This window comes from Lissotriton helveticus, chromosome 8 (assembly GCF_964261635.1).
Source record: "Lissotriton helveticus chromosome 8, aLisHel1.1, whole genome shotgun sequence".
NCBI lineage: Eukaryota > Metazoa > Chordata > Amphibia > Caudata > Salamandridae > Lissotriton > Lissotriton helveticus.
Genome location: NC_136069.1, coordinates 904,459,405 through 904,477,864, shown reverse-complemented (window position 1 = coordinate 904,477,864; position 18,460 = coordinate 904,459,405). Strand labels below are relative to the sequence as shown.

Genomic DNA, 18,460 nt, shown 5'->3' with positions numbered 1-18,460 from the left:
TTAAGCCCCCCCCTTCTTCTTTTCAATGTAATTACGCTGAAGCAGTGATTTGAGGAAAGGCATTCTGCAAATGGGGGCCGATTTATTTTTTGTGTGCCCGGGCCGATTTTCAATCCCAATCCGACCCTGCTTCTGAGTAGGGGTGCTTTTCTCATTTTGGGAGGGTACAGACACCTCTCAGAAGGAAACAGGTACTATTTGGAACCTGCACTTTTTCCAATTTGCCTTGCTAAGTTATTCATTGGCTCCTTTTGTAAAGTGCACGTTTTCCGTGAGACCCTTGCACTAGCTTCCTGTCTAAAGTGCCAATCTTTCCTTTGAGCGCCCATCTGCTTTGAATTTAGATTTATAGAACGCACTACCTCCCGAACATCTCTTGAGCAATTACTAACTCGAGCAGACAAACATAATAGGTCTCGCATTTTGGTGAGTTTGAGCTTTTGGCATTGTAAATGACAATGCCTTTTATTTAAGTTTTGGTTTTTAAAACATAAATAAAAGGCATTGTCATGTCATGGTGGGAAGGAGACAGTGGCAGTGTCTCTAACCTGCTGCCGGTTTCATCGAGAACGCTATGTTAAGGTAGCGATTTTAAATCGAATTGGAGCAATATTTTACTGATTTAGTAAGACAGTATTTTACCTGTGTGTTTTTTAAAATTGGAGCGCATTACCTGCACCCACGCATCCACTGAAAGCAGCTTTGCTTCTAGCCCTCCTCGCTTGGGAAAACGCTAGGCTGCCGCCTCCCTCGCTCACAAGGGGGTGGTAGGCTCTCTGACCAACTTCCTGTGCACTTCCTGGTCCACTGGGAGCGGTTAGCGCTCTAGTGGTTATTCACAGCGCTATATAGGCAGAGCGCCTGGGGTGCTCGCTGTGGGAAGGAGACAGTGGCAGTGTCTCTAACCTGCTGCCGGTTTCATCGAGAACGCTATGTTAAGGTAGCGATTTTAAATCGAATTGGAGCAATATTTTACTGATTTAGTAAGACAGTATTTTACCTGTCTGTTTTTTAAAATTGGAGCGCATTACCTGCACCCACGCATCCACTGAAAGCAGCTTTGCTTCTAGCCCTCCTCGCTTGGGAAAACGCTAGGCTGCCGCCTCCCTCGCTCACAAGGGGGTGGTAGGCTCTCTGACCAACTTCCTGTGCACTTCCTGGTCCACTGGGAGCGGTTAGCGCTCTAGTGGTTATTCACAGCGCTATATAGGCAGAGCGCCTGGGGTGCTCGCTGTGGGAAGGAGACAGTGGCAGTGTCTCTAACCTGCTGCCGGTTTCATCGAGAACGCTATGTTAAGGTAGCGATTTTAAATCGAATTGGAGCAATATTTTACTGATTTAGTAAGACAGTATTTTACCTGTGTGTTTTTTAAAATTGGAGCGCATTACCTGCACCCACGCATCCACTGAAAGCAGCTTTGCTTCTAGCCCTCCTCGCTTGGGAAAACGCTAGGCTGCCGCCTCCCTCGCTCACAAGGGGGTGGTAGGCTCTCTGACCAACTTCCTGTGCACTTCCTGGTCCACTGGGAGCGGTTAGCGCTCTAGTGGTTATTCACAGCGCTATATAGGCAGAGCGCCTGGGGTGCTCGCTGTGGGAAGGAGACAGTGGCAGTGTCTCTAACCTGCTGCCGGTTTCATCGAGAACGCTATGTTAAGGTAGCGATTTTAAATCGAATTGGAGCAATATTTTACTGATTTAGTAAGACAGTATTTTACCTGTGTGTTTTTTAAAATTGGAGCGCATTACCTGCACCCACGCATCCACTGAAAGCAGCTTTGCTTCTAGCCCTCCTCGCTTGGGAAAACGCTAGGCTGCCGCCTCCCTCGCTCACAAGGGGGTGGTAGGCTCTCCGACCAACTTCCTGTGCACTTCCTGGTCCACTGGGAGCGGTTAGCGCTCTAGTGGTTATTCACAGCGCTATATAGCCCTCGCGCCTTCCCGAGCGCGCAGCGATCGCGCGCAGCCCCGCCGAAGACCCGCCAAAGAGCTGCCCGTCTGCGCCCGTCCGCGACAGGACGGGGCACAGGGGCCAGGGGCACTGCGCCCTCTATCCTGTCACGACTAGGTATGTGTCCACATCGCATCACCTACACCACCCACGCCCTATTAGACTAAAAACCACAGACTGCATGTGGTACTAAAATATCATGGCACACCGTAGAAGGAGCCTTCTCATGTTTTGAGTGTCATCACCGACTGCTCAGTAACAACGTCCCGCATAAAGCAGTAGCCCCTGTTGCAGGGCTGAAGGCCTTCCTCCTAAATGTACGATCCCTGCCTAAACATCAGCATGAGGTATGGGACCTGGTAAATTCTATCCAACCAGACATATGTTTCATCACTGAAACGTGGATGAAACCCCATACCATCACAGCTGTAACAATGGGGATCCCAATCGGATACAAACTGAAACTTCTAGATAGAGAAGGGAAGACAGGCGGTGGCCTAGCAATCATACACAAGGATGATTTAAAGGTCACCATATTTTCACAATACCAAAGTCTACAACTAGAAATAATGTTTTTTAAAATTGCTCTTACTAGCCATACTTTCTGGAAAGGAGCCCTTGTTTACCGCCCACCAGGACCAAACCCTGATTTTTCCCTCCTTCTCCAAGAATTGCTAGCTCCCCAACTCAAATCCAATGAAGACTTTATTCTTCTAGGGGATTTTAATATTCATGTTGACACACCAACTCTGCCTGAATCCTATTCCCTAATCACTGACTTGTCAAACGTAGGTCTAGAGATAAAAAACACTGGGCCCACGCACAATGGTGGCCACACGCTAGACCTTGTTATTTCCAACTGCTCCAAGGTTATTTGTCTTCCAGCTAGAGAGATTCTATGGACAGACCACTTCCTGCTAGAAATCATACTCTCAGTTCCCAAAAGACCGGCAAACAAAGGACCCTCCCTTCCTACTTGGCGCCGTCAATGGCACAAAATTTCCCTGAGCAATTTACAGGAAATTTGGGTTCAACCCACCATATTAGCAGAAGATACAGTAGATGTAGCACTGGCAAAGCTTACAGCCTCTATCAAGCTAGCCATTGACACTTTGGCTCCTCTAAAACTATACAAAGAGTATCCCGCCTCCAAACAAGAAAGTTGGTATACTCAGGAGCTAAGGGAAGAAAAACAAAAATGCAGGCAAGCCGAAAAAAAATGGAGGAAACACAAGACCGAGGAAACAAGAGCGGTCTTCCATCAAGCTCAATCTCAATACTATAAAAACATCAGACAGGCTAGAAAAAACCGTCTTCTGCAACAACTAGTAGAAGCTACTAACTGTCCTAAGGAGCTTTTTAAAATCCTCCAAAATTTTGTCAAACCCGCCGCATGTGAAAGCTCGGAAGAGTTCTCACAGACCTTATGCGACGAGATATCATCCTTCTTTGAGAGTAAAATCAATACCATATATGAAAAAATAGTGGCTGCCAATAATAGTACGAATGGCACTAACAGGATCACATCTCCAAACCTGCCTAAAGATAAAAACAGTGCAAGCCCCATATCACACTTTCCTCTCATTGAAAGTGCTGACCTCCCTCATCTCATTACTCACATCAAATCAGGGTCTCCAAACGACCTCCTTCCTGCTAAGATGGTTCCCCCCCTGATCCCTCTCCTGGGCCCCTTCATACAGAATGTCATCAATACATCTCTTACAAAAGGACAAGTCCCAGCAGACTGGAAGAGGGCGGTGGTAAACCCAATACGCAAGAAAGCTGCTTCCCCATGGACCGACCTTTCTAACCTGCGTCCTATTTCACTCTTACCATACATCAGTAAGATAGCCGAGAAGCATGTGAACACCTACCTGTCACAACATCTAGAAGCGACGGAGGGCCTGGACTACTCCCAATCTGGTTTCAGGCCAAACCACAGCACCGAATCTGCCCTCCAAACAGTGACCAATAACATCAGAATGGCACTGGATGGGGGCAATTCTATGATTCTGGTGCTGTTGGATCTCTCCGCCGCTTTCGATACGGTGTCTCACAAAGTACTTCTTGAGCGATTAAAAGACGTAGGTCTGGAGGGTATGGCACTAGCATGGATGGAAAGCTTTCTGTCAGGACGCTCTCAAGAGGTTAGGCTGGGCTCCCACAAATCCATCCACAGGGAGCTCGATAAGGGGGTGCCACAGGGCTCTTGCTTAAGCCCTACACTTTTCAACGTGTATGTGGCCCCCCTAGCCAACCTAGCAAGAACATTTGGGTTTACACCAGTGTCATACGCTGACGACACCCAACTCCTCTTTCCCTTTAAAGAACTGACACCTGCGATAAAAAAATCTTTCGCAGAGGGAATGAGAGCAATATCTGTTTGGATGTCAGCAAACTGTCTCCAATGCAATATAGGAAAAACGGAGGTCATGCTGTTTGGACAAGCAGTAACACATTGGACACCGGATTGGTGGCCCCTGGAATTAGGTCCTGTTCCCAGTCCCAAAAACACAGTGAAAAACCTAGGAGTGTTATTAGACCAAACACTTACCTACAAGGACCACGTAAACCAGGTGGCGAGCACCTGCTTCCGAGCCATCGGAATGCTAAGGAGAGTGTTTCCCTACCTGCCAGACTGCCATAGAAAAACACTAGTGCAGGCATTAGTTATCAGCAGAGTGGATTACTGCAATGGCCTTCTTTTGGGAGCAAATGAAGGGCAGCTTAAAAAACTGCAGGTAATCCAGAACACGGCAGCAAGGATTGTCCTCAACGTCCCCCCCAGGACTCCCTCCCTCCCACTGCTGACTAAACTCCATTGGCTACCAGTGAGGAAGCGAGTGCACTTCAAGACCTTATGCACAATCCACAAAAGTGTGATAGGCAAAGGCCCTAAATATCTGACCAACATCTTCCTGCCATACGCCCCTGGGCGAACCCTGCGCTCCGGTAGCCAGCAGCTTCTGCAGGTGCCTAGAATAAAAAGGGCCAGACAAGGAGGGCGAGCCCTGGCTTATCTTGGACCAAAGCTTTGGAACTCCCTACCCCTTGAGATGAGATCATTGACCAACCATCTGACCTTTCGTAAGGTCCTAAAAACACACTTATTTCCCCAGTAACTGATCCCCCTCTCTCATAATGCACCATACAACTCTTCATTACCACCCAAGGCTATTCTCACTGGCAAAGCGCGGAGATACCCCTCCGGGGGTTTAGTCTTGCGCTATAGAAGAATATAAAATAAATAAATAAAATAAATAGCTTAAACTCTCGCAAATGCGAGACCTATTGAAATTCAAAAGCTTGTTAGGATTTGTGTCTTGTCGGTAATCTTCATTGTTTTTAATCCACAATATACAATGAGCCGCTGATTTATTGAGGCTTGCTAGAATCACGGAGGAACACTTACTGTGGTGACATAAATGCTATCAAGCCAAATCTAAATATCTGGTCTTGGGGAATTATTCCAACATGAAACTGAGAAAATTGGGTGCTCTAAAAAGGACACGGATCATGAAATGTCCTTAAGTTTTTTAAAACAAAATAAAGGGCCAGGTACATGTATGCAGCCAAGACTACACAATTTGTTGCGCTAATTTAAAGCCAACCGCGCAGCCTCCTTTACACTCCTCCTAGCGAGATAAAGCTGAGCGCGCACCGAATTAATTTTTTCGTGTGACTGACTGAAAGCCTGACCCCAACATGGATGCGTCGTGCCCAGATGAGCATTTACAAGAGTAGCAACGAAGCTACACTAATTTTGTTTTTAGTCCCTTTTCTGTTTCTCTGACGTCATCGCCGCTGTGCCCCGTTGGTTCTACTACTGCGAGAGGAGTAAGGGGGAGATGGCGCTGCTAGGTCTGCGGTGGAGTTGGTGTAGGGTTCGGACTGCTGTACCTTGGCCCGGAGGGCAACTTCCGCAGGGGGTCGGGTTGTGCAGCAGGGTCAGACCGGCAGGTTAGTACCCGCTGAACAGAGCTGCAGTGCATCGACATTCACTTTCTCCATTCTCTACGCCCTTTGAATTCAATCAGTATACCCCCTCCTGTCCTCTTTAATAATGCTGTTTTATACCTTGAGGATAGAGTATGTACAAACCGTCTCCTATTAGATTCCGCCAGAGACCCCCTGCACCTGTCTGTGCAGTGCAGGTCCCATCTCTAATCGACACTCCTTACTATTCCTGAAGTGTTTATAAAACTTTTAATTTTACGCAAACCGCCCCATAATGAGCATTGGCACGTATAGCACACTGAAAACAACACTGGTGTCCTACCAATACACTGATGTCCCAAGTCAGATACCACAAAGCACCCAACACTGGCACACATCTGCAGAGGGTGTTTACGAAATTCTCTGCTGTTTTAATAGGATGAAAAAACGGGGGGGGGGGGGGGGGTCTCCCGTAGGGGCGTGACCGATGTAATTAAGGGCGTGGCTTAAACAAAAGCAAAAAATCTTTACTTCAATCAATCAATCATAGCATTTATAAAGCGCACTACTCACCCGTGGGGGTCTCAAGGCGCTGGGGGGTGGGCAATGCTGCTACTTCTCGAAAACCCAAAGGGAAAAACTTTCCTAGGCAGTAGATACAGTAGGTATTACTTTGATTTATTCAACATGATGTGGGGGATGACCCACATCATGTTGAATAAATCAATGTAGTACCTACGGTATCTACTGCCTAGGAAAGTTTTTCCCTTTGGTATTTTGCCCTGTCCTAGGAGTTCTAGAGCCATACAGGGGGTCCTAGTTTTTCACATAAGCTACTGTTGTACATATTGCCGCCTTTGCCTCGAGCTGTGGAGTGTAGAATCTGGAATCATATATTACATCCACTTGATTCCAGGTTCCGATCATTCCGATGAGGCGGTTGCTGAGGCAGGATACTCCGAACATATCTCTTCCTCAATAAATCAAACTGTTCATCACTTACTTTGACTCCCGGAGCTAATTCCATCTACAATATTTTGGCGACGATCCTACGAACCCGCTCTACCACCGTCAACCCTCTGCCACCGCGTCTCTTCAACAATCGACACTGGACCCGACGCTGACTCTTCCAGATCCTCCAGCTGTCCAGCAATAATTTCCGAAATTTTGATATTGCTGCCGCGATACTGCCGTGAATGTATTCCCATTCCTGAATTTTCAAGGTAATTTACTTTGATTACTCATATAGACTTCTCAACCGTCATTTTATGAGGCTTTTACCGCGAGGCGCCACTAGACTCCTTCACGCGCACACTGAACGCGAGCTCCAGCATTCAGCCTACGAGCGCACAGCCTCGCACGCCTCCATTACGTCATCACGCTCACAGCCAGCACGCACAGCGGCCATTTTTTCTCTTTTTCTTTTTGCCAACCAGTCTTTGCCAATCACGACGCTATCCAAAGCTACACCAAAAATTCATTTTCAACGAATTTACTTTGGAATTCAGCTACAACTGTACAAGCATTACTAGTTTATTACTTATCTTCATTACAAAGGCTGTGATTTACAAGGAATTGTTTTATTATCAAAAAAAAATTTTTTTTTCAAGAATTTGCTGTGCCAACTTTTAAATTTATCCTGCCTCAGCTTAATTCCGCATACGATATCCACAATTATTTATTTCTATGGCTACAACAGCAAATTCTACCATTGCACCACCTTCCCCATTTTTAACTGAGGGAGATACACCAATCTTAGAATGGGAAGAATGGATAAGTGTTTTTGAAAATTATTTGAAAGCCATTGATGGCCTTAGATTTCCTTTGACTCGCAAAAAAGCGATTTTATTGAACTCACTAGGAAAAGGAGGTCAACATGCTTTTAAGTTCCTACCTGAACTACGTGGTGCTGATGGTGAGCTGGTTGATAATCCATATGTGGAAGCAAAAATGAGACTTGAGAAGTACTTTGGGAAGAAGGTAAATATCGTCATGCAGAGACACAAGTTTTATACTATGCCTCAAAAAGAAAAGGAATCTGTCGATCAAATGGTCACACGGCTAAGGGAACTTTCGATGAAGTGCGACTTTGGTCCCATGACCGATCAAATGATCAGAGATCAGTTAATTGTCCAATGCAAAAATAAAAGGATCCAACAAAAACTTTGGGCTTCAAAAAATCCTAGCTTAATGGAAGCTATTGCTGTTGCCAAAGTGGTGGAAGAATCCGACAAGTGTATAGAAGAAATGCACAGTCTAGAATTGAAGAAAGATGATTCTGTCAATATCGTGAACAAAGTGGATAAAAACTATACTTCTACAGATGTCAAGCCGAAAAACTTTGTTTTTAGTGAAGTTAAACCCAAGTTTTCAAATTTTAAACAGAGAAACAAAAATGTTGTTTCTTTTGGGAAAAGTAAATTTGTGGGTTGTTTCCGTTGTGGCAGCATGGCTCACGCAGCTGATTTTGCAGGATGTTTTGCTAGAGACAAAATCTGTATGAAATGTGGTAAGAGAGGCCATATCAGCAAAGCCTGTAGGTCGCCTTCAATCAATAAGGTTGCTTATGTCGATGATGACTATGTTCCAAATGAAATGTCTTTATGCATTGAGGGTTGTGATGATTTGGGAACATGCCTTTGCGTTGGTCTTCAAAGGCCAAAAGCTATTTTTGTTGTAAATGGAGTTGCCATAACGCTCCTAGTTGATCCAGGATCTATGTACTCAATCATTCCCTTGTGTTTATTTAAGAAACACTGGCCCAATTTAACACTTCATGTAAGTGACATTATTCCGAAAGGATATAGTGGTCAAATCATCAATATTATGGGCGTTATGGATGCTTCATTTGAATTCAAAGGCAGATGTTCTTCTGGTAATGTATACATTTCAGATGAGGGTCCAGCTATTTTAGGCTGGTAACAACAATACGATCTGAACATCATTTTAGACCCGAGGTCAGCAGAGAGTGTCCTTGTCGTTGATGATTTTCCCAGTATCAATGTCATTCTAGATAAGTTCTCTGATGTTTTTCGAACAGATTTAGGCAAATTAGATGGTTACATGCATGAAATAAAACTTAAGAAGGATGCTTCTCCCGTGAGACATACTCTTAGGAGAATTCCTATTGCCATTCGCAAAGAAGTGAAAAATATGTTAGATGATATGCAGAAACAGGATATTATAGAGCCTGTAGAAGTTTCAGAATGGCTTTCGCCTGTTGTTATCACAAAGAAAAAGGATGGAAAACTGCGTTTTTGTGTGGACCTTAGGTCCCTCAACCAGAATATTATTGTGGATAAATTTCCCCTCCCTAACATTTCTGAGATGGTGCTTCTAATGGACAAGGCCAAATTTTTTAGCAAGGTAGATCTCCGTTCAGCCTATCATCAGGTTGTTTTACACCCTAAGTCCAGAGAACTTACTGCTTTTGTCACTGTAGAGGGAGTGTTCCTTTTCAAAAGATTACCATTTGGGCTGGCCTCTGCAGCCAGCGTGTTTCAACGCATGATGCATTCTTTGTTAAGAGACTTAAAACAAGTTCATTTTTTTCAAGACGACGTTTTGATCACAGGAATCAATGAATCAGAACACAATGATAATTTAGCCAAAGTTTTACGTATATTTTCTGATGCTGGTCTCACTCTTAGAAAAGATAAGTGCCAATTCATGTTAACAGAAATAGACTATCTAGGATATACCATATCCCATTCTGGTGTTAAACCCAAAGAAGATCTATTAAAAGCCATTAGATGTGCTCCTCTTCCCTCAAATAAGGACCAATTAAAATCGTTTTTGGGGTTGGTGGAGTATTACTCCAAGTTTGTTCCTAATTTTTCTCACAAGACTGAAGCATTAAGACAACTTCTTAGGAAAGGTGTACAATTTGACTGGAGTCCACAACAATCTGATTCTTTTGAAAAAATTAAACTTGAGATCATCAATGCAGGTATTCTCTCTACATTTGAACCGGGTAGAGATACTTTTGTGACTTGATGCCAGTGCCCACGGCATTGGCGCTATCCTATCTCAAAGAAAGAATGACACAGAGAGAACAGTGGCTTTCGCTTCACGCACTCTTACTGCCTCTGAACGCAATTACGCGGTCATAGAGCGTGAGGCGTTAGCTGCTGTTTGGGGAGTGTCTCACTTTCGTACATGTGTGTGGCACGCATTTTTCATTAAGAACAGACCATAAACCACTCATTAAAATACTTTCACCTGGTGGTGCCAACAAAGGTTCTCCTCGCCTGATGAGATTTGCTGCAAAATTACAAGAGTATGATTTTTCTTTACAGCATATCTCTGGGTGGAAAAATGTTCAAGCGGATTGCTTGTCTCGCCTTCCTATTGATCATGAAGAGTACTTTGATTTTGAAGATGAGACTGTGTGTTTAGTTGCTGGTTTTAATGATGCTTGTTCAAGTTGTTTTAACTCTATTTCTAGAGAGGAGTGGCATCAGGCTGTTGTGAATGACTCAGACTTTGCGGAATTGATTAATGCTATTCGTCTGGGGTGGAAACGAGAAGGTGACGTTAAACCTTCTTTGCGTAGTTTTGTGAAAGTGCAAGAAGAACTCAGTATGGGAAGTTCTGATGACTTTGTTTTGAGAGGTGAACGGTTTGTACCTCCACATTCCCTTAAGAAAATACTTTTTACATTAGCCCATGAAGGTCACCTTGGTCAGAGTATGACAAGCAAACGACTGAAAGCCAACTTCTGCTGGCCAGGTCTGGATGATGATGTGAGGCGATGGGTTGAGGACTGCTTATTGTGTAAGGAGAGTGAAAAAAGGTTGAAGGTTGATTCACGTCCTTTAGGGTCGATTGCTAGCAGTGGGGATTTACCTTGGAGCAAAGTATGTTTGGACTTTATTGGTCCCATGGACTATTTGTCTGGTGATTGTCGTTTTGCAATTGTTTTAGTGGATGTTTGTTCACGATGGTTATGTGTTGAGTTTATGAAAAATTTAACCACTGAAAGCGTAATTGGTCATCTTAAATCTATTTTTATGAAAGAAAGTTTTGCCAGTATATTAGTGACAGACAATGGTACGCAACTGACCTCCTCTTCTATGCAGACGTTTCTATCTAATCATGGCATTAGGCACATGTATACCTCTTTATACAACCCACAGGGCAACGGTATTGTGGAGCGCATGAATAGATTGATCAAAGGCGTCATTCAACTGGCTGTGCAAAGTCAACATAATGTTCGTAATGCTGTCGAGGAAGCTGTTTGGTCTTATAATACAACTGTTCATAGTGTTACCAATAGGGTTCCCTTTGAGAGCATGCGGGGTAGGGTTCCCAAGACCAAGATGGTCCCTCAGTGGTTGTCCGAGCTTAAGTTTCGAGAGGTTGAGAGTCCTAGTACCAGTTATATGAATTCTGATAGTTGTTCTAAAGGGAAGGTTGGTAGAGTTGATGTTGGTGACTATGTCAAGATCAAATTGGGTAGGAAAGAGCTTGGAGTGAATACGTTTTCGGATCCCCATAAAGTTAAGGAGGTACATAAGTGGCATGTGGTTTTGGAGAATGGTCAGAATTGGAATTTCAGAAGGATTGCTTTGTTTGCGAAAGGGAATAATGGTGTTGTCAAGGATGTCTCTAGTTCTAAGGGTGCCAAGAATGTTTCTGGTCCTAAGGGTGCTTATGGTTCCGATGATTCCGAAGATGTTGTCAATTCCAAAATCATCCCTGGTGAATGTGGGCGAGTAAATAAGCCTGTGCAAGAAGATCCTCGTTCCTTAAGACGGCGTAGTACTCCCAAGAAGTATGATGATTTTGTGATGTATTAGTTTAGTTTTAATTGCTTTACTTAATTAACTATAAGTGCTTTAATCTTTATATGCTTCAACCATAGAGTATATTTCTGCATTTCCTGTTCATACTTGTATTAATTTATTCTGAATTCTCATGATTACAGCATTCTCATCCAATGTTCTTTGTTAACAAGTTTTATTTGCTGTTATGCTCATTTCACTGTTCTGTAGCATTATATTCTGTTTTGTCCATTAAGAAAAGAAGATATGTTGTACATATTGCCGCCTTTGCCTCGAGCTGTGGAGTGTAGAATCTGGAATCATATATTACATCCACTTGATTCCAGGTTCCGATCATTCCGATGAGGCGGTTGCTGAGGCAGGATACTCCGAACATATCTCTTCCTCAATAAATCAAACTGTTCATCACTTACTTTGACTCCCGGAGCTAATTCCATCTACAATAGCTACCTCTCGAAAAGCCAGGTCTTGAGGAGTCTCCTGAAGGCCAGCAGGTCTTGGGTCTGCCGTAGGTGGATGGGGAGGGTGTTCCAGGTCTTGGCGGTGAGGTGGGAGAATGATCTGCTGCCAGAGGTCGCTCTTCGGATGCGGGGGATTGTGGCGAGGGAGAGGTCGGCGAAGCGGAGTTGGCGGGTGGGGGCGCAGAAGCTGAGTCGTCTGTTGAGGTACACTGGTCCGGTGTTGTGGAGTGCCTTGTGTGCGTGGGTGAGGAGCTTGAAGTTTATCCTCTTGTTGACGGGGAGCTAGTGCAGGTCTCTCAGGTGGGGTGTTATGTGGCTGAGGCGAGGGATGTCGAGGATCAGGCGGGCAAAGGCGTTCTGGATGTGTTGCAGCCGTTTCAGGAGTTTGGCCGAGGCTCCTGCGTAGAGGGCGTTTCCGTAGTCCAGCCGGCTGCTGACGAGGGCCTGGGTGACTGTTCTTCTCGTTTCCATGGGGATCCACTTGTAGATCTTGCGGAGTATGCTGAAGCAGGTGGAAGAGACGGCGTTGACCTGCTTGGTCATGGAGAGGGTGGAGTCGAGGATGACCCCAAGTTTGCGTGCGTGATCGGTGGGTGTTGGAGCTGTTCCAGGTGCGGTCGGCCACCAGGAGTCATCCCAGGCCGAGGGGGTGGATCCGAGGATGAGGACCTCCGTCTTGTCTGAGTTCAGCTTCAGCCGGCTGTTCCTCATCCATTCTGTGACGGCCTTCATTCTTTCATTGAGGTTGGTTTTGGCGGTGTCGGGGTCCTTGGTGAGGGAGAGGATCAGCTGGGTGTTATCGGTGTAGGAGATGATATAGAGGTCCTGGAGTCGGGCGAAGTGGGCGAGCGGTGCCATTTAGACGTTAATCAGCGTTGGGCTGAGGGATGAGCCCTGGGGAACACCGCAGATGATCTTGGTGGCTTAGGAGCGGAAGGGGGGAGGCAGACTCTCTGTGTTCTGCCGTAGCGGAAAGAGGTGGTCCAGTCCAGGGCCTTCTCTTGGATCCCGGCGTCGTGTAGGCGTGTGCGGTGGCAGACCGTGTCAAAGGCAGCTGATCGGTCCAGGAGAATAAGGGCCGCAGTTTCTCCGTTGTCTAGCAGGGTCCTGATGTCATCGGTGGCGGCAAAGAGGGCGGTTTTGGTGCTGTGGTTGCTGCGGAAGCCGAACTGGGACGGGTCCAGGATGCTGTTTTCCTCGAGGTAGCGGGTCGGTTGTTTGTTGACGGTCTTCTCGATGACCTTCGCCGAGAACGGGAGCAGGGAGATGGGCCGGAAGTTCTTAAGATCGTTGGGGTCCGCCCAATACTTAGCATAGTGTACCTGGCTACTGGTATTTTGCTGCTTCTGGTCATTCATCCAGATATATAACACAAGTAAGATTACACCTACAACAAACAATAACTATTGGCCTTGTCAATGGTTGTAAATTGCATAAGATAAATAATCAACAACTATGACTTTGTTGTATATAATATTGAAAAAGCTTCCGTTCTTGTGGGCGAGGTTGTGGCTAAGTCGAGACCTATGACTTTTGAGCAGAGAAAGCAGGTTCGAGCCTTATGGCTCAACATCCTATGATTCAAAACATGAATATGTCCTTGTGTAATGTAACTGGTGCTCATGTTTGCTACAAGATTGCGTTATATAAAACTGAAAACTAAGTCTCTTTGAAGTTACATCAAAAACAGTGACAGGTGGTTCTATTTCAGAGTTAAGCTTTTCTTTTTTCCCCACCCTGAAGGTGAAAATGGAAAGCCCGGTAGGGACCCGCCTCGGCACCTGCTTTTAAGAACTGCTGGTGCTGAGCTCAGGCAGGACCTGGCCCACTTAAAGCCCTGGTTGTAGAAGAACATTAGCTGGTAATTACCGGGTGCAGACAGTAAATATTAATCTCGTTTGTGCATAGACTGTTAATTTAAAAGAACAGATGTAATTAGGGCCTGATTCACAAAGGCAAGCGTACGTCATTTTGTACTTTTATGTTTTGTTTGGTAGTCACAATGTACATGTTAACAGTAAGTTTACGATTGCGGAGACCTGTCCTATCTTTTTATGTGCAAAATGTTTGACCCCGACTGTGGAATCTCCATAGTTGTGAGCTTACTGGTAACATGTAAATACCAAACAAAACCTAAACTTAGACAAAAGAGTACGTTTACCTTTGTGAATCAGGCCCTGTGTGTTTTACCAAACAGTTCTTGATATAGAATTAGATTTAAATTGAATTAATGTGACAGAATTTTGCACAAATGAATACTCGTATGAAGTATTTGTATAGTACAAACCTAGCCAAAAAGCAGCAGAGTGCTCTGCAGCCTTCAAATCTAAAATACAGTCAAAAAAATAACAAAGCAATAGCTGGGTTATTTGAGCAAAAGTTACTGCATTGTGATGTGTGTTCTTTATAAGTGAATTGTCAGATCATCCCTAAATTGAAGGAGGGTTGAAACTGGCTTGGTGGCTAGAGTGAGGTAGTTCTCGATCATGAGTGGATCGAGAGAGAAGGCCTGTTGCCTTGCTTTTTTCCTTTCCTACACTTCTTATGCCTTCATTCTTATGATGCTCTCAGCTCACCCGCAGTGAGGACCACTGGAGATGGTGAGCTTATCACTCATATGGATGGAGGAGCTTGTCGTGATGTCTTTGCAAACAATGCAGTTGGTTTTGAAGGTTGGGCCAGAAAGGAGAGCCAGTTGAATTCCATCTGAATGGGGGTGATGTGGTCAAATTTCTATACGCCATGGATTATGCATACTGAGGCATGTAGGATGCCCTTGAAAGGGACAAGCGTGGAATTTGTAAAGCCATGGAGTAAGGTTTTGCAACCATCCAGATTTGAGAGTACAAAAGGTTGTACAGTAGTTCTAAAATCGCTTTCTGGGAGGAATGGCCTCACGTTCTGTAATAGAGGACTGGTACAAAAAAATGTCTTTGTTTTCTTGGTGATGCGTTCCTTGTGGTTTAGATTTGTGTCTACGGTGCATCCTACTGAGTTGGTTGTGGGCGAAAAATTGGGGTTTGAAGCCGTCAGAGTACATGCAATTAAGCTGTAAAGTATCTGGAGACCTCTTGATTCTCCAGTTGTGACGTAAGGCCATTAGTGCTGTCTTGCTTGTCTGCAGTGCCCAAGCCCTGCAGATAAAACGAGTGATGATGCTAAAGCCTGTTTTGGACAAAGTCTCTCTTTTAGGGTCAACACGTCAGCTTTGACTTACTTTTTGTTCCCCTTGCTCCTCTAAATATTTCTCTGCAGTTCCTGATTAATAGTTTACTTGACCTAGACACATTGCCTGGTTAGCAAAACTTTTGTTGACCATCATTTAATGCCTGCAGTTTGATTACAATGTAACCAGTTGCTACTATTGATTTTGCTGGCTCTATTATGGCCTATGGCACCACTGATGGTATTAGTGTATAAAACTAGTGTTGCATTGGGGCAAAGAAGGAAGTTCTGTACACTGCTAGAAAGTCACTACATTACTCATTTTCAAAAGTTACTAATGGTTGTTCCTGCACCAACATCTCTAGAGAAATGGCGTTAGTGGTTTCATCCTTCATTTAGTGCTCTTTGAACGTGCAGGAGTGCTTGAAATAGGTGTCATAGAGGTCGTTGCAGTGATGGAGGGAGGAGGGGGGGTTGGATTGGACCAGTCAGGCACTTGACACAGTATATTGGTGAAGGACTTACTTCGGTCATTACTGACCGTGCTTAGAAACTGCAGTAGTGCAGTATAAAACTGTGTATGAAAGAAATAATTAGGGTATATATCTTTTGTTTCCTGTAAATTTAAGTAGGAGTGCAGGTGTTTTGCCTAGTATACCAACCCAGACCGTTTTCCATTGTGTTTAGTGGTAATTTTGGATGTATGTTTGTCCTGTTTAACAGAGGCCCACATTGGGTTTTCTATATGGCAAATGTTATATGGAATTGTTGTCTTTCATTACCCCTTCGTCCCTCTTGCCATGATGACTCACTCAATGAGGCCCCTTTGCCTCCAATCACAATCCTTTCCCATAGATAAAAATCCCTCCTCCCTCCATTCTTCCTGTTCCGTGCAAATTTCCACTTGATTCTTATGGGCAGGCGTGGTGCACATGTCCCAATGCTTTGGCGGCTATGCCTCCTGCCGTCTGGTGCTGGCAGGGTTGGGGAGTTCGCATTGACCTTTGCTCTGGCCAAGTCTGGGACGCGTACAACGGCGCTTCAGATGACTGCGGGCCAGGCTGCCTTCTGTGCGGCGGGGTAGTGCCTTTCCGATGTTTATTATTTTGGCCGCGCTCGAGATCTGCGGTGCTTGCCTCCAGCCAGCTAGGAGATGTGGGCTGGTAGCCGGGGCGACCGTGTCTCCCAAGCATGCTTGGTTGTGTCTGGGCCCGCCTCTGCTGGCTGTGGTGTTGCAGGGCTGGTTCGGTTAGTCCTATTTAATGGTTTCCTCAGTCTGTGAAGTGCTAATGGTTGCTCTGCTTTTTCTATGGTTGCACTCATTACCATGGTATATTTTTCATGACGGAATTGCTCCCGTTTCTTTTTGCGTCTTTTCGTAAACGTCGCTAATTGTAAGTTGTCAGGTGGCTCTCCGATCTTCCTCTTCGGTCTGACTTTGTGTCATTGAAGTGTGGCTCTTCGTCCTGAGATTACAGTTCATTTTGCTCCAGCTGCTCTTCTCCCACCCGGGGTCTTTGAGGTTTCCGCCGCTTTGTGTGTGCTATGGGGGCGGTACAGGGCGTCCTGTGCTCCATTGAATGCATAATATGGTGGTGGGTGTAGTATTCCTATTCATGTCATATTTAGAATTGTTGTGGGTCATAGTGGAATGTGAGGGGATTCTGTTCTAAGAGGTTGGAAGTGGATGTCCAGGCGTGGAGAGGGGACTGTTGCTGCTTCTCTCTGAGTGTTTGTTAAAGCTGTCACGTCCATTGCTACAATGGGCACTCAAGGTGTTTGTTTTTATGATGCAGTGGCGCTAGGGCGCTGCTGTTTCACATCGATGCGGCCTGCAGTGGTTATTCTTTTCTTGTTTCATATTCGAGAATCATGATGTGCTATTGAAAGGATGAATGGTAGTCACGAGGTAAACCAAAGTAGAGGTTTATTGGTAAGTTACAGGAAGGTAGTTACAAGTAGATAAGTTGTACAAGCTGATTAAAGGTTAGTTCAAGGCCCCACCAGGAGCTGCATCTTTGCTGCTCAGCCCACTCTCTCTAACTGTCATTCCGCCAGTCCACCAGGCACACCAACATTCCACACAGGAGTGTAAATACCAAACCATTCACACTATCCTACACCAGGGGATTCATGGTACACTTCAAATAATGCGTACATAATAATCAAGTGTAGGGTAAACAACCCATTGCACAAAGGTACATAAGTGTAGGGTACATAACCTATTGTACAATACTAACCAAAGAGTGGGTACACAGCCCAATGTGCGTCTCAAACTCTGAAAAACATATGGGTACACTGCCCAAAGCGTATTTCCAACTGAAAAAAGAGTACACTGCCCAAAGCACATTTCCAACTGAAAAGTGGGTACACTGCCCAAAGCACAACTTAAACAGAGGCCAACGTATGGGTACACTGCCCAAAGCACAACTTAAACAGAGGCCAATGTATGGGTACACTGCCCATCGCGCATTTCTAAGTAAAAAGTGTGTACACTGCCCAATGTGCATACCAAACAAAATATTAGTGCACAGCCCATTGCACACCACAAACTGATGTGTAAACACAACAAAAGTAAGGAGAGAACAACAACTCACACTGCTGGATGAACATATTGTAAAGGTTAATGCAAGGGTAACACTGTTGCTAGGCCAAAACAAAGACTGTGTAGGGTGAAATTAGTGAGAAGGGTGTGCGCACCACCCACACTGAAGAATAGAACAAGTGTATGGAGACCAGCTCCTATACACAACAACTCTAAAGCTAGAAATATATAATAACATAGTGTTAAGGAGTGTCCCACAAGGAGTATCCGAAAAGTCAGTTTACATGACACACAGCATCAAAAAAATAAATGAAAAGATAAGCGAGCGAAGTATCAAGACGCAACGTGCTACTTTAACACAAAAAAAACATACTTTTACACACAAGGTATGCAAGCATGACTAAAGATGATAATGCTTCATACAGCACCAGAACACAGTCCAGCATGAATACTGACACAGCCATGATGAGCAATGTCTCACACAAACACACTGGTATAGGGTCTTTGTTGAGAAAAATAAAGAAACCCTGCTATACTTCACACTCTCATAAGTGAAATAATCTACAATCAATCGCAAATGGAAGAATGCAATGTAAAGAAAAGAAGGTCACTTCCGGT

The 18,460-nt window shown here is 44.8% G+C and overlaps 1 protein-coding gene across 1 annotated transcript in view; it reads left to right on the top strand.

Moving 5' to 3' along the window:
* The first annotated feature begins 5,737 nt into the window (after positions 1 to 5,737).
* The window catches only part of ABHD10 (abhydrolase domain containing 10, depalmitoylase), a 173,066-nt gene continuing 160,343 nt past the window's right edge, over positions 5,738 to 18,460 (top strand). The window contains exon 1 of the mRNA XM_078657708.1: positions 5,738 to 5,909. Coding sequence (XP_078513834.1) covers positions 5,798 to 5,909 — 112 coding nt within the window. The 5' untranslated portion in view covers positions 5,738 to 5,797. The remainder of the gene's footprint in view (positions 5,910 to 18,460) is intronic.